The 14,394-nt window shown below is 42.0% G+C and overlaps 1 protein-coding gene across 1 annotated transcript in view; it reads right to left on the bottom strand.

Moving 5' to 3' along the window:
• LOC311181616 (quinone oxidoreductase-like protein 2) overlaps nucleotides 1-14,394 on the bottom strand; it is a gene marked incomplete at its 5' end in the record, with an annotated part of 29,168 nt that overhangs the window by 10,415 nt on the left and 4,359 nt on the right. The window contains 5 exons of the mRNA XM_084250062.1: nucleotides 5,137-5,365; nucleotides 7,489-7,670; nucleotides 12,097-12,178; nucleotides 13,040-13,149; nucleotides 13,886-13,951. Coding sequence (XP_084106188.1) covers nucleotides 5,137-5,365; nucleotides 7,489-7,670; nucleotides 12,097-12,178; nucleotides 13,040-13,149; nucleotides 13,886-13,951 — 669 coding nt within the window. The remainder of the gene's footprint in view (nucleotides 1-5,136; nucleotides 5,366-7,488; nucleotides 7,671-12,096; nucleotides 12,179-13,039; nucleotides 13,150-13,885; nucleotides 13,952-14,394) is intronic.

Below are 14,394 nucleotides of genomic sequence, written 5' to 3'. Positions count from 1 at the left end.
TTTGTTTATTTATTTATTTATTTGTTTGTTTGTTTGTTTTGTTTATACAAGCACTGGGTACAGTCAGAAGCGCGGGAGGGTGAGAGAATTCACCAGAGCCAGAGCGGGGAGCAGAGCAGGCAGAAGGACCGAAGGACACTGCTGAGGGGAGCAGCGGGCGGCAGGAGAGGTCTGCGCGCCATGTGGGACCCTCCTCCGGTGGCCGGGGAGCAGCCGGGGATCGAACCGGCGCTGCAGAGGCCGCGGGCAGCTTCGCAACCCAGCGCTCAACCGCTGCGCCACCGGGGAGGCCCAGGTTAAGTAATTTAAAAGTAACAATTTCTATCATGAACTCTGTTTCTGTAATGATTTCACTTGACCTTTATAAACTGGACAAGTTCAGATCTGTGAGATGTAAGTACTATGTCAGGTCTGCATAGGCTTGGGCAGCTCTGTACAGAAAAGAGATGTGGCACTTCTAAACAATGCCAGCCTCTGAACAAGCCATGGAGCTAATTCATGATCCACCCATCATGGCTCAGACATAATCAACAACAAATTCAAAATCTCAGGATTGTCTCTCTAACCCCACCCTATATGTCAATGCAAAAGTGTTACAGGCCAAGGGATCTGAAAGGCTCAGCTCCATATTTTACAATGGCTATATATTTTGCTTTAAAAATAAACTGTTCACTATATGCCTTGACATGTAGTATTTTATTTAATCCTCATCTGCATGCTGGGATATAGGGTGTATTACTGCCTCAACACAGACAAGGAAATTACAGCACTAAGATATAACTAATTTGCCCAGAGGCAGAGAAGTGGTAAGGCCAGGATCTCTGGTGGTCTCACCTTAGAGCCCCATCTCTCAGTCATTCAGCAGATATGTGTGTGCCGACCAGAATCTAGCGTCACAGAGATACATACAGCACTGGCCCCTCCCCATACAGAACTCATGGTCTAAGGAATGACAGGCATCACCAAGTCATTTCAAGTAAATGAAGGAGAAGCACAGAATGCCATGGAAGTTCATATCCTGTATCTGTTAAAAAGACTTCATCAAAGGTCCTCCCTGGTGTCACAGGGCTTAAAATCTTAGCACTCTCAAGCTATCACCAGCCAATGTGGCCTGAGTTCAATCCCCAGCCAGGGAGGTGACCCACGTGGCACAGCAGACCTCTTATCTTACCTGCTCTCCCCTCAGCAGTATATTTCAATAGATCAGCCTGTTCTGCTCCCCACTCTGTCTCTGGTGAATCCTCTTACTGCCTGCAACTCTGGCCTACACCCCAGTTCTTGTATGCATAAATTTAAAAAAAAAAGGTTTCATGGGCCTCCCTGGTGGCGCAAGGGTTAAGATGCAAACTATGAAGCTGTCCACAGCCACTGCTGCGTGAGTTTGATCCCCGCCCAGTGAGCTACCCACGTGGCACAATAGATCTCTCCTGACTGGCCCGCAACTCCCCTCAGCAGTGTATTTCAGTCAGTCTGCCTGTTCTGTTCCCCACTCTGTCTCTGGTGAATCCTCTTACCCCTCCAACACCTCTGGTCTGTACCCCAGTTCTTGGATGTATAAATAAATATTTTTTTTTAAAAAAAGGCTTCATCAAGAGATGAAAACAACCTAACTGACATTGACAGATGACTGGATAAAGAAGATGTGGCATATATACGCACTGGAATACTACTCAGCTATAGAAAGATGAAATCTTGCCATTTGCAACAATAGGGATGGACCTAGAGGATATAATACTGAAATAAGTCAGATGGGGAAAGACAAATACCATGTGATTTGTAACAGGGTGGTCCCCAGGAAAAAGGGAGGTTCCAGGTTCCCTGCCCCACCCAAGGAAGGGTGGAGCTAAGCAGGGAGGAGGAGAAGCTGGAGAAGGAGGGAGGAAGGATGGAGAGCCAGAAGGAGACCTGGAGGAGGCAATTGGAGCAGAGAGACATGTGAAGAAACTGAGCTTGCTTTTTGGTCCTGGACTGGTGGAAACAGATGTGGGTGAGAGACCCATGGGGAGGTAATGATGGCAGTTCTGATTTTGATTTTGATTTTGATTTTGCTCTTTTCCCCCCAGACTTGTCTGGCTGTTTCTGACCCTTTTCCATGTGTCCCGGCTAGAATGTGCCTTAGACTTGTGGCAGGCTTTGGGCCTCAGAGGCCCTGCTTTCGACTAACCCTCTGTGGCTGGACATTTATCAACAAGGGGATAGGTAACTTTGGGTGCCTGATTTGGAACCTATATTGTTTGTCTTTTTTGTTATTGTTGCACACTAACTGTATTAAAGTTCCTTTCCATTAGTGGTCTTGTGCACTAGAGTATGTTTTGTCTTGATATGGCAGATGGCAGAACCTATTTAAAGCAGACAGGTTTAAGGGTTCTGTGGTGCCTCTCTCCCTGTCCTGTAATAATTTCACAAACAAACAGATGAACTAAATAAAACAAAAACAAACTTTTAGATTATTAGACCAAGTAAGTGGTGGTCAGAAGGGAAGGGGTAAAAGGAGGAGGGTCAATCTTGTACAAGGAGTCACTGTATGGTATAGGATAGAATTGAACTTTTAGTGGTGAACTTAATGTAGTATGCAGAGACATGATTTATAATGATGCACAGCCAAAACTTGCATAATGTTATAATGCAAGTTTACTTCAATTAAAAAACATTTAAAAAATGTTTAAGTATAATAAAGTGAAAAAATATGGTACAAAGTATGTGGTCATATTACCAATTTTTCTAAAGGACAAATCTTTAGGTCCACATATTCAAGAGAAAATATAAGCTAGGAAGCAACAGTATCTCTGGAACCTTACACACACACACACACACACACACAAACACACGCACACACACAGTGGCCACTTTCCAAGAAGGTTGTGATAAATATATTAATTAATTTACATGATGACCCAGGATTTAATGTTAATTGAAATGAATTAGATATTCACTTAATCATCTTCACTTTAACAGAACAAATTATAAATTCTGGTACACTCAGGAAAATTCAAGATTCCTGGTTGAACTGTAAGATAGTTCTTTTATATAGAAAAATTCTCCAATAGAGGGATAAACTTCATCCTCTAGAATAAGGGGCCAAAGAAGGAACTTCCTGGCTTATTTGCAGAGAGTTTGACAGCCACTAGGCATCCAGATTCTGTAGTCAGACCAGCCTGGACTAGATTCCAGCTCTGTCACTTACTATATATTATTAGGCAGTTTGCTAGCCTCTACAAGTATTGATTTCTTCAGCTGTAAAATGCGATAAAAATGGTTCCTATCTCAAAGGGTTGCCGTGAAGATTAAAATGAGAAAATGCACATCAAATGCTTCCACGGTTCTTAACCCATAGCAAATAACTAATGTATGGGAACTACCATAATTATTATTATCATTATTCCTCTAAATAGTCTGCATATTGAAAGACACAGAAAGAGAAGAAACAGTCAACAAATGGTAGGTGAATTCAATGGCTGAAATTGTTAGGGAGTGTGGCCACAGAGAGCCCGCAGGTAACAGGGAGAGCAACAGAGTGGAAAGAATTAGATAAGTCCTGTGGGCAGAGCCCTGATTGGAAAAGAGAAGGGAATGGAAGCTGACAGGAGGATAGCAATTAGACAGTTAATTTGTGTTTAAGAGGAGAAAGAACTTCAATGTGAGTAATTAAAACAGTATTCCACCTCTGGCTTTCCCTCATGCCTGAGCAACACCCAGAACACTTCAATGGAGAGCAGAGACAGGTCAAACAAGCGTGCTTTTCTATTCCTGTTCTGCCTGATCATCCTTATCCTATCTCAATAGGTACACATGAGCATGAAGTAAAGCTAACCTTTGTTTACAACGCTACATGATCAAAGCCACAGATGGAAGGGGACCCAGTAATTCTGTAAACTGGTAGTTCTCAAGTTCTTAAGCCACACAATCTTCACTTAAAAATATGAAAAGTAAGAAATATACAGCTACTCAGGTCCCAGCAGAGCTGGGGTTCCAGAATCCAGGCAGCTCAGGACTACACCTGCTCACCCCCAGATCCCAAGTCACACTTGCCCACCCACCTACTGTGGCTCCTGAAACATAAACTGAGAGTCATTGATGCTGTCCTATCCCTCAATTTTATTGATGTGGACACGTAAGGTCAGAAAGGTGAAGAACTTCCACAAAGTTACAACTGGGGGGACAGGGAAGAAGTGGGCAAAGCTAGAACTAATATTGAACCAGTTTTTGATGGCCAGCCAGGTTTTCCTTTTACCATCAATGCTACCTTCTTGATTTACATGCCAAAAAGATAAGGAAGAAAGGAAACCATATTTGAAAAGAATGTGCTTCCTCATAGGAGAAAAAACATAAAAGTGGAAGGCTGGTGAGCAATGCGGTCTGGCAATGACAGCTTGGGCTCCACTAATCTGCATTTGAACAAAACATCTTCTTCAATGGCTGACTACAGCTACCAAAACAGTTTTTTGAACATTAAAATAAATTAAGCCAAAAAAAAAAAGAAAAAAGACTTCACAGTTCATGCCTAACAGATTCGCATTTACAACTATATCACATATGCATGCACACAATTACACTTTAGAGGAAGTTTAAGCCACATTAGTGGGCCTGTGAGGGAGTGAAAAAAAAGGAGTGACTAGCCAACATAATTAACTACAGTGACTAATGGATGAATTATAGTCCTACGATGCCAGGCATGATTTAGTGTTTTGATCACAGAACCCCAGCCTAGATCATCTGGTTGTACTTTAAAGCGTCTGTATTCTAAAATCAAAGGTCAAGTTAAATGCTTCCTTCTTGAGCTCGTATGTTGTGGAGTTCAGAGTTCATATCAACACATGTAAATTATTCTCTAGAGTACTGTGGCTTTCCTCTGTTTGAGGCACCAGTGATATAGACAGAGCCCTCAAAGGTCAGCTCCTTCACAGCCTCGGCATATGCTGTTTCCAGGGTGGCTTGCTAGGCCTGAGTCTACAGTCACACAACAAGATAGAGGAATCCTGGCACCCTGCAGCCTGTGAGACCCCATGAGCCTGCACTGCATTTTTACATTTTTATTCCAGACAAAGAGAATGTATAGCACCCAGAGAAACTGTCTAGTGGCTTGAAGCAGTTTATTTCCTTGACTTATCCTTATCACATCCCTTAAGAGCAGCTCACCTCCTCCAGCTTAAAAACCGCTCCTATGTATGGCTGGATGCGCCCTTGCTGACAGTACTGAAGGGCTGATGACAGACTCCTGGAGAACACAGGAAAGTCCTCACGTTGGTATCGGCCCCAGTACAGTCCCAGGGCAGAGACATTCTTCAGGAGGAGAAGGTTGGCTGGCAAAGATGCAATGGTTCCTCCAGCAAAACCCACCACCACAATCCGGCCTTCCCACGCCAAGCTGGAAGGAAAGAAGAGAAAGAAAAGACATTACAAAACAAGTTACATTCACAACCATTAGGACTCATAAGGGAAAAAGAAGAAAATAACAAGTGTTGGCAAGGATATAGAGAAACTGGAACCTTCATCCATTGTTGGTGGGAATGGAAAATGGTGCACTTTGGAAAACGTATGGAGACTCTCCCAAAAATTCAAAATAGAACTCCCATATGATCCAGCAATGCCACTTGTAGGTATATATCCAAAAGAACTGAAAGCAGAGTCTGAAAATATATTTGCACACCCATGTTCACAACAGTGCTATTTACAACAGCCAAGAAGTAGAGGTCACCCAGCCGTCCATCAACTGATAAAGGCATAAACAAAATGTGGTTTATACTAGAATATTATTTAGCCTAAAAAAGAAAGGAATCCCAATATATGCTGCAACACTGATGAACCTTGAGGATATTATGTTTAGTGAAGTTAAGTCAGTCACAAAAAAGACTCTGTATCAATTTCACACAGATAGAAAGAAGAATGGTAGCTATTAGAAGCTATATCAATGGATATAGAATTTCAGATTTGCAGTATTAAAAAATTGTAGAGATCTGTATCTAATGTGAACATACTTAACACTACTGAATCGGGCACTTAAAATAATACAGTAAATCTAATGTTATTATATTTTTATGGTAAATGGTAAATATTAGGTTACATATAATTTGCTGCATTTTTTTTAGAAAACAAAACAACATGACTTAAACCCAGAGCGAAGAACTCTTCTTGATCTGACAAACTGGCAGGAATGAACCATTATGAACCACTTCTGTGTGCACTGATAGGAAAACACAAAAATAAGCCAAAAGGAAGATAGTAGAGAAACTAGATAGTTTTATAAGGAGACCCACTTCAGAATCCAGCTGTCTATTTAGCTGCCTCAACTACTTTGAGAAAGGTATAAACAAATATCATTCCCTATGCTGTTCTTTAAGACAACTCAATTGGAAGATTTTTTGAACTTAGGAAGCAGGAACAAGAAACTAGACACTTGAGGGAAGTATCATTTGCTTTATACAAAGGTTTACTTTAGAACTCCTGTAAGTTATGTACTTCTCTAGAGAGTTTTGAATAATCTACAAACATTCACAAGTTTTCTGCACCCATTATGAGATGCACCATACAGTGCATGCTAAGTAATGTGTTATAAAAATAAATTCTGTAAGCATCTTTGATATAAAATATGTTTATGTTTATTTGCTTTTTTGCTTTTCTTCTTTAGATGGGAAATCAGAAGCTGTTTTCAAAACACAATGAACAAGAAGGCAAAAGAAGGTATTAGCAGCCCTCAGCGCTGGGTCTCCTTCCTTTGCTTCTTGAAGCACAATACTGGGCACAGGGCAGCAGCACTCAGGAAAAGTGGAAGCACTGCTGGTAAACTGCTCTCTCTTTCTTCCACTTTAAGCTGAGATTAACTATAAAAATTAAAGTGCTACCAGGATGATATGAGAAACAATGCCACTATTATGAGATACTATTGTTCTGACAGATAGTATTATCAATATTATTATTATTTCGACCAGAGTTGTGGGTTGCAAACACAATGAGAATTGGTGTGGCTATAGCAGTCCTACTAAATGCCCAGTGATATATATTTTAATAAAATAAATTGAGGCGATATATACAGTGCTGGCTGCTTCAGAAACCAGTAACATCAAAAGCATCTGTACCTGGCTGTCTGTTGAACTGGGGAGCAGCCACCCTAGTAATTCTACCCTCTGAAGAGTGGTCTCCTCAAGAATTACCCACACCATGTATATAAAGTAGTTAGTGGGGGCTGCATGGATGAATTCAACACAAGTATAATTTTTAAAGCATCTGACATTGCCAACCAGAGAGTCTGCAGTCATTTTTTGGATATCTTCCAGTGGGTATTTTGTTTTTGCTATATTTAAGCATTTCCTGATTTTCCCTCTGCTTCTATTCCTTTTCACCCACCCACTCAGCTGTCTGGTTGATGCCGATGCCTACAGGAGAAGTGAGCAGCAAAGAAGAAAAAGAAGCATGGCCAGAAGACAGTCAGGGTCTGGAAAGGGCTCAGAAGAGTCTGGATCTAGCCCACTGATAAAAGGCCACCTCATGTACCTGCGGACAGCGTCCAGGAAGATGTCTCCTCCCACAGTGTCAATGACCACATTCACCCCGCCACTGCCCACCAGCTTCCTCACGGCCTGCTTCAGGCCTCCCTGCCCATAGTTCAGGGCGGCCTGTGCTCCTCTCTGCATCGCCAGCTGGCACTTCTCGTCACTTCCGGTGGCAGCTATTACCTGCATAAAGAACACAAAGCTTCTGATGGCCTCGAACATGTACTTAGAGGACTCACCTAACTACCCAGCCTCCACCTAAAGGGCACTAAGCAAGGAGACCAACGTGACCCTGCTGTCCTGGCATCAGCCTCAATCCCACACTTCAGACCCAATACATAGCATCTACCCCTACACTATCCTACCCCACTGGCCATGAATCCTGGAGCCTCAATGGGTCTAGCTCAGAGAGGGTTCAGGAGACACTCAATAATCTTCTGCAAATGCAAGTTAAAGCTGCCATTTATTGGGCCTCCCCAATAAATGGGGTTAAGCACAGGGATTAAGCACAGCACTATGAAGCTAACCGCAGCCTCTGCAGAATGAGTTCGATCCCTAGCTGCCCAGAGAGCTACCCACATGGCACAGCAGACCTCTCCTGTCTCACCCGCTGCTCCCCTCAGTAGTGTATTTCAGTCAGTCTGCCTGTTCTGTTCCCCACTCTGTCTCTGGTGAATTCTCTCACCCCCCACACTCCTGACCTGTACCCCAATTCTTGTATGCATAAATAAATACATCTTTAAAAAAAACTGCTATTTATTGAGTATTGAGGGAAGTAAAAAGGATGCAAGCTAAATACCAAACTTGGAGCCAAGAAAGCAAGGTAGAGCAGTATGATGGGGGGAGAACAGAGGGTTCCAGAAATGCAAACAGGAAGTACCCACCAAATCCAGATGATTAGGAAATGTATCCCAATGGGTAATTCAGTGAAAAGGTCTTGAAGACAGGCAGACTTGAGTTCAAAGCCTGGCTCTGCCACTCTCTAGCTGTGTTACCTTAGGTGACTTACTTAGTAAGAACTTAACATCATGCATACTATGTGCTAGGCACGATTCTAACTGCTTTACATATATTCGCTCATTTAATCTAAATAGCCCAATAATATACACACTATTATTATCCTCATTTTAGAGGTGGACAAACTAAGACAAAGGTTGCCCAAGATTTGGGAGGCAGAACTGGAATCCAAACATAAGTAATCTGTCTCCACAGTTCATGCTTTTAACCTGTACACCTCCAGTCAACTTCCCTAAGCTTTGGTTATCTGTAAAGTAAGATTTATTTTAAAAATTTAAAGGGAATACTGTATGTAAATCACTTGGAAAACAAAGTATAAGATAAATTGAATCTATTGTTATATATATGCAATCATTTATTCTCTTTAAATCTCATAAGAATATTATAGGGGAGGTACAATTACTCCCATTCTACACGTACATGGCGTTACAGACTCCAAGAGGTTAGTAGTTAACCCAGAATCATCCTGGCAGTAGGCAGTAGAACATTTATTTAAACCTAACATCACCTGACTCAAAAGCCCATTCATTTCCACTCCATCACACGAAGGCCTGGCAAAAATGGCACAGATAGCTATGGCCACACTGTACAGAAGTCTGGGGTTCAGAAATCCCTAGAAAAGCTCCAAATGCTCCAGCATTGTTTAGAGGGGCCTCATCACTGGATAGCACCCACCAGCTCAAGATCTTTGCCCTCAAGGTGACATTCAGGACTTGCATTCACACATTGCAAGAACATCAGAGCCCATAAAAGATTCCAAATGCACCTATAGCTACTTGAAACAGAAAGTTATCTTCAAACCCTCAAATAACTGTGGTTCAGTGCAGGCTATTAGCACCCAAAGGGGGGCAGACACAGGCTAGGGTCAGGCACCCCAGGATTCTCCCTGGGTCCAGGTGAGAGCTACCATGAATTCTTTTCTCTCTTGGTGCCTCACTTTCTTTACCTGTGAAATAGGGATAATAAACACCTACATTACCCATCTCCCAAGGGTTTTGTGAGGATGGAGGGTAAGATAATTGCTAGAGACCACTTTGACAACAATATGAAATGTTGTGAATGGAAGGTGTTATCAAATGGCCTGTTCCAAGGAGGTGGCGTGATGCCATTATTTTTATTCTTTTTTTGGTTTGCTTTTGCTGAAAACCTTTATTGCAGTTAAGGAAAATACATCTTAGAATAATTTTAATATCTGAATTGAAGTGAATTTTTCTGTCTATTTAACCTTCTATAACTATTTGCAACAAATGGTACAATTTTCTGAGAAATGTTAAATAGTCTAAGGTTCTAAACAATGGAACTAATTTTGGTCTCCCCCACTACGAGAGGTGCTAAAAGCCCTCCTTTAAACATGAAAATGTGCTAATATTCCATGAGGAGACCCAGTATATTTAGGATGGTTTCAGAACTCACAAGTTTTTCCCAAAAGGGACTTAATGTATTAAAGGAGAGACACCACCTGAAGAAATTTCAGATCGATGTAATTATCTCCAAACTTGTCGGTCTTGGTGCTTTCTGGACACTGCAGTTGCATGTTCCACAGGAACCTCACACTCCACAGTACAAAACTGAGCTCACCATTTCCCCATGCATTCCAATCTCAATAAATGGCAAATCCGCAAGTTAACCTAGTTTGCTCCTACCCACTCAATGTCTATTAATAACAGGATCCCTTTTTAAGAGATTTTTACCAACAAGCCATGCGTTCTAATAGGCACACTGCACGTGTAATCTCAATATTGTCACAACCACCCTAAGAGGAAAGCATTATTTCGCAAAGGAGGGACTAAAGGTCTTAAGCTAGAGGTAGAGCTGGTATCTGAACCTAGGTCAGCTTAACTTTAAGGTCCATGCTATTTGGATGCTATCCAGTCACCACATTCTCTATGTTCTTCAACTTGAGTATTTTCCAATTCATTGCCTTGACCTCAGTTCAAATTTCCTCTGGAATTACTCCTAGCATCTGCCCTGCTGCCTTCAAACCAACCCTGAACTCTCCCCTCTCCCCCATTCCACTGCTACCAGAGTGAACTCTGTAAAATGCAAAACAATCATGTAACTTTCTGATTCAAAATCTTCAATCGCGTCTAATAAAACTTCAAATGCTTGAGTCTGTCCTGCTCATGCCTGGCATCTTCCACCACTCCCCACACAGTTCCTTTGCTCTGCAGATGGTATTTGCCATTTCCTGAATGCATCATGTTAGTTCCTATTTCTGTGTCTTCCAATATGTCTTCCCATCACTAAAAAGGCCTTTACTTCCCTTCTTCCTCTTCTCAGCTACTCTCATTCCTTCAAAAGTGAGTTTAAATGCCCACCTGCCCCATGAAATCCTCCTTCTCTAACACGCTCAGCCTTGAAGAGAGGCGCCCTTAGAGACGTGGGTTTCTTTCATTTGAGAGTGCTCAAAATAGACCAGCTCAAGATTCTCAGAGTTGGTCTCCTCAAGAAGCCCTGCTCTGACATTCAGATTATTCTTATGTGAGAGCAATAAAGACCCTAGAGGCTAGGGAGAAGGCTTGCCTTGTCTTTAATCCCTCTGTCTTCCTCCTAATGAAGAAGTGATCACTGCTCCTTTTAATTACATAGGAGAAAGTAGTTGAGGGCTATCATCCAGGTGAAGGTTTATCTGCAGATATGCTCCCTCTATCTTTCAGAGTTAAGATAAAATCATCACCTCCTTGTATGTGAAGTTCCTCTCATCACTCCTTCACTCCTCTTTGCTGTCCCTGGCTCTCTCGCCTCATCCCTTGGCAGAAATTGGGACCTGCAAAATTGTTATAGTCCTCTGCACACATTATTAAATTGATCTTTTTCCTCTGCCAACATATTTAATGCTATTTTGATGACTCAACCAGTCAGAAAACAACCCAGAAGGGTGGGAGCATCTTCCCCTGAACTTGGGCACATATGTTCATTCATTCATTCATTCATTCATTCATTTGTTATTGCATGCCTGCTATGCTATAGGCACCAAGGTAGGCCCTGAAACTATCTTGAACCAAACAGACACTGTCCTTGCCTTATGTAGATTACAGTTTAGCAGATGGGAGACATTAATCCAAAAATGACTCAAGTAAACTAATACCCACACACTGAGGTGTCTACTATAACAGAGAAGTAGAGCGTGCTATGAGACCATATATAAGTGGGGGGAGGAGATAAACATTGCCTGTGGGACAGAGACTACTTATCTGAAAAAGAGCCATCTGAGCTTAAATTTGAGTACAGGAGGAAACAACTCAGGTAGAGTGAATAAAATCTGCACAGATTGTAATGCTAGTTGTACCTCACCAGGTTTTAACACCTGATTTACTTCTAGGGGCCCCCCTAAATATAAGCAAATTAAAATTAAAGTCCAACTCTAGGTTACCTTATAAAGCCCCCTCCCCCCATTGCAATGCATAATATTTTTTTAAAATAAATTTTATTTTTATATTCCCCATACAATTGCAACCCCTTTATTTTGACCCCAATCCCTCCCCTCCCTGCCCCAATGTATAAGATTTTAAATAAATAAATGAGCATGCTCATGTTTGAAAAATGAAGGTCTAGGTTGTTCCTTTTAATGGAGAATCCAAAATGCAAATACCTTAGCCTGAAGAACGTTTGTTGCCACATCTATCACGGCAAGGCCCGTGGCTCCAGCTGCTGCTGTCACTAAAACAGTTTCTCTGTACCAGAGAAAGATGAGTGTTACTTCAGAAACCTTCAAAACTCAACCAGTAATGTGATTCATGAATCACCTTAGAACTAGGACACTTTAAAGCATGAAGAGAACATGGAGGCCATCTTTTCCACCCCATTATGTGCGGCCTGTGCTGTAGCCTTTAGGGCTGTGACTATAGATCAGAGCTATTTTGGTCTAATTTTGAAACCTCCGGGAAATATGGTTCTTAATTATGTAGCCTCTTTCTCATGCCGGTGGCGACCCTTCCTTTGCGCAACCACACTGATCTCTACTTCTGAAATTCTGTCCCCAAACCATTTGCATACCAACCACTGCTGAATTTTAGAAAGTAGTGATGACATAATAGCCACATTGCAACTAAGCCCCTCTCCCTGGAATGATTCTGAAGCTCAGCTATAAAGAGTGGGAAGCAGTGGAAACGCTCAGGTAACACAGAGACTTCAGCCCCTCTGCAATGGAAATACATTAGTTAGGCACACCAGCCAGGCCTCACAGAAGCAGATACCACAGGTCTCCACTAAACCCACAGTGAAGTGAGGTTAAGTAAATCAACTCTCTAAACTTCAACGTTCTCTAGAAGGCAACCTTCAGTGTGGCCAGGTCTGAGAGAGCATTTTCTCCAGATTCAATTGGCCAAGTGCACAGCTGCTTGCTTCCTCTCTAACAAAATATCCTCACCATCACCAGACCCCAGCATTAGGTCAAGAACTTCCCTTGGCCTTTCCTCTTACATAGACTGAACATGCAGTAAAGGTCAGGGGAGGGAAGGTGCAAGGCCTTGGTGGGCAATTTTGACATCAGAAACAGAACCCATCTAGCCCTCTGTTGTCTACACAGTCCTTACCCAGGCTGAGTACATGCCCTATGTTCCAGGGCCAAAATAGCAGTACAATAAGATACAGGCAGGGTAGCAGCTTCTTGAAGGGAGACCCTATCTGGAATCTGCCATAGCATCTACAAAAAAAAAAGATAACAGTGATTTAGGGATTAAGCGCATGTACCTGGTCATAAGGCTGCTCAGTAAATATAAGGATTTGACTGAGATTTTGCAAAGAGAAAAGCATTAGGAACCAAGTCCAGAAACAGTCAAGACCAAATAAACTGTGGCTAAGTTCAAGACGTAGGTGCATCAGACTTCAAAAATCCTGAAGCTGGCACCTGGCTCATGAAGGAACCAATTTATGCAGAATTGAGTACAGATAATGGGCACTACAACAGATGAATTGAAAAATGTGCAGATTTTACCTCAATAAAACTGAGAAAATAAATGTACATTGTTTACCACTAGGGGGCACCACGCATGCCCGGCCACCCAGGCTGGCTCCACTCCCAGAGCTATCTGTCTTTCTCAAGCTTTGTGTTGGGAGAATCCATTACATCCAGCTCAGAGCCCACACCATATCCAACTATGGGTCAATTGGACAGCCAGCCAGCTGCTCCAGGACTCAGAAAACAAAATGCCCCTCTTCATTAAACCACTCCACAGAAATTTCTGTGCAAGGGTTGCCCTCACAATATAGAAAAGGAGGTTAACATTTGAAAGAAGTTCTTGGCTGAGAAACAAGATACAGTCAAACTTACACAAAGAAAGGGGGCAAGAAGGAGCATGAGGAATGAGGACTAGGTGGGAATTAAAGAAAAGAAAGGAAGGGGGAAACCTCCAAGCATTAATATTAAGTGGTGGAGCTACCTTCTGGTCCATGATGCATTCTTCAGCCATACCATTAAAGCCACTCACGCCAATAACTCGATCTCCCTGAACGGAAAATACTATTAAGGGTATGTTCAAATGTTCAAATGCAAGGACTATTGAAGGTCCTTGTCACTGACTTCTTCCCAAATAATACAGAAAGTCTGTCATTCTGACTCCCTAAGACAGAGGTTTGCCTTAATTATCTATTCAGAGTTAATGTTTAGTAAGTAATTCAGTCATTTTCTCAATACCCCTACCCTGGTGCCAAGCCAATCTGAGCACATTTTGGACAATGATAGGATAGAGAAAGGAAATAGTTGATGTGAATTAGACTCCCCCAGTTAATTTCTTTCATGAGTCTGAAATTTGAGAACTCTCTATTTTCTCAGTAACGAAAGACCGAGGTGCTGCCTTTTATTAGTCATAAAAAGTTTAATGAAATCAGGAACTTCCACTAGCTTCCTTCCCCCTATTCAGAATAAGTTTCTTCCTCCCCATCTCATTTC

This window comes from Talpa europaea (genome assembly GCF_964194135.1).
Source record: "Talpa europaea genome assembly, chromosome: 12".
Lineage (NCBI taxonomy): Eukaryota > Metazoa > Chordata > Mammalia > Eulipotyphla > Talpidae > Talpa > Talpa europaea.
This window is presented reverse-complemented; position numbering and strand designations above follow the sequence as displayed.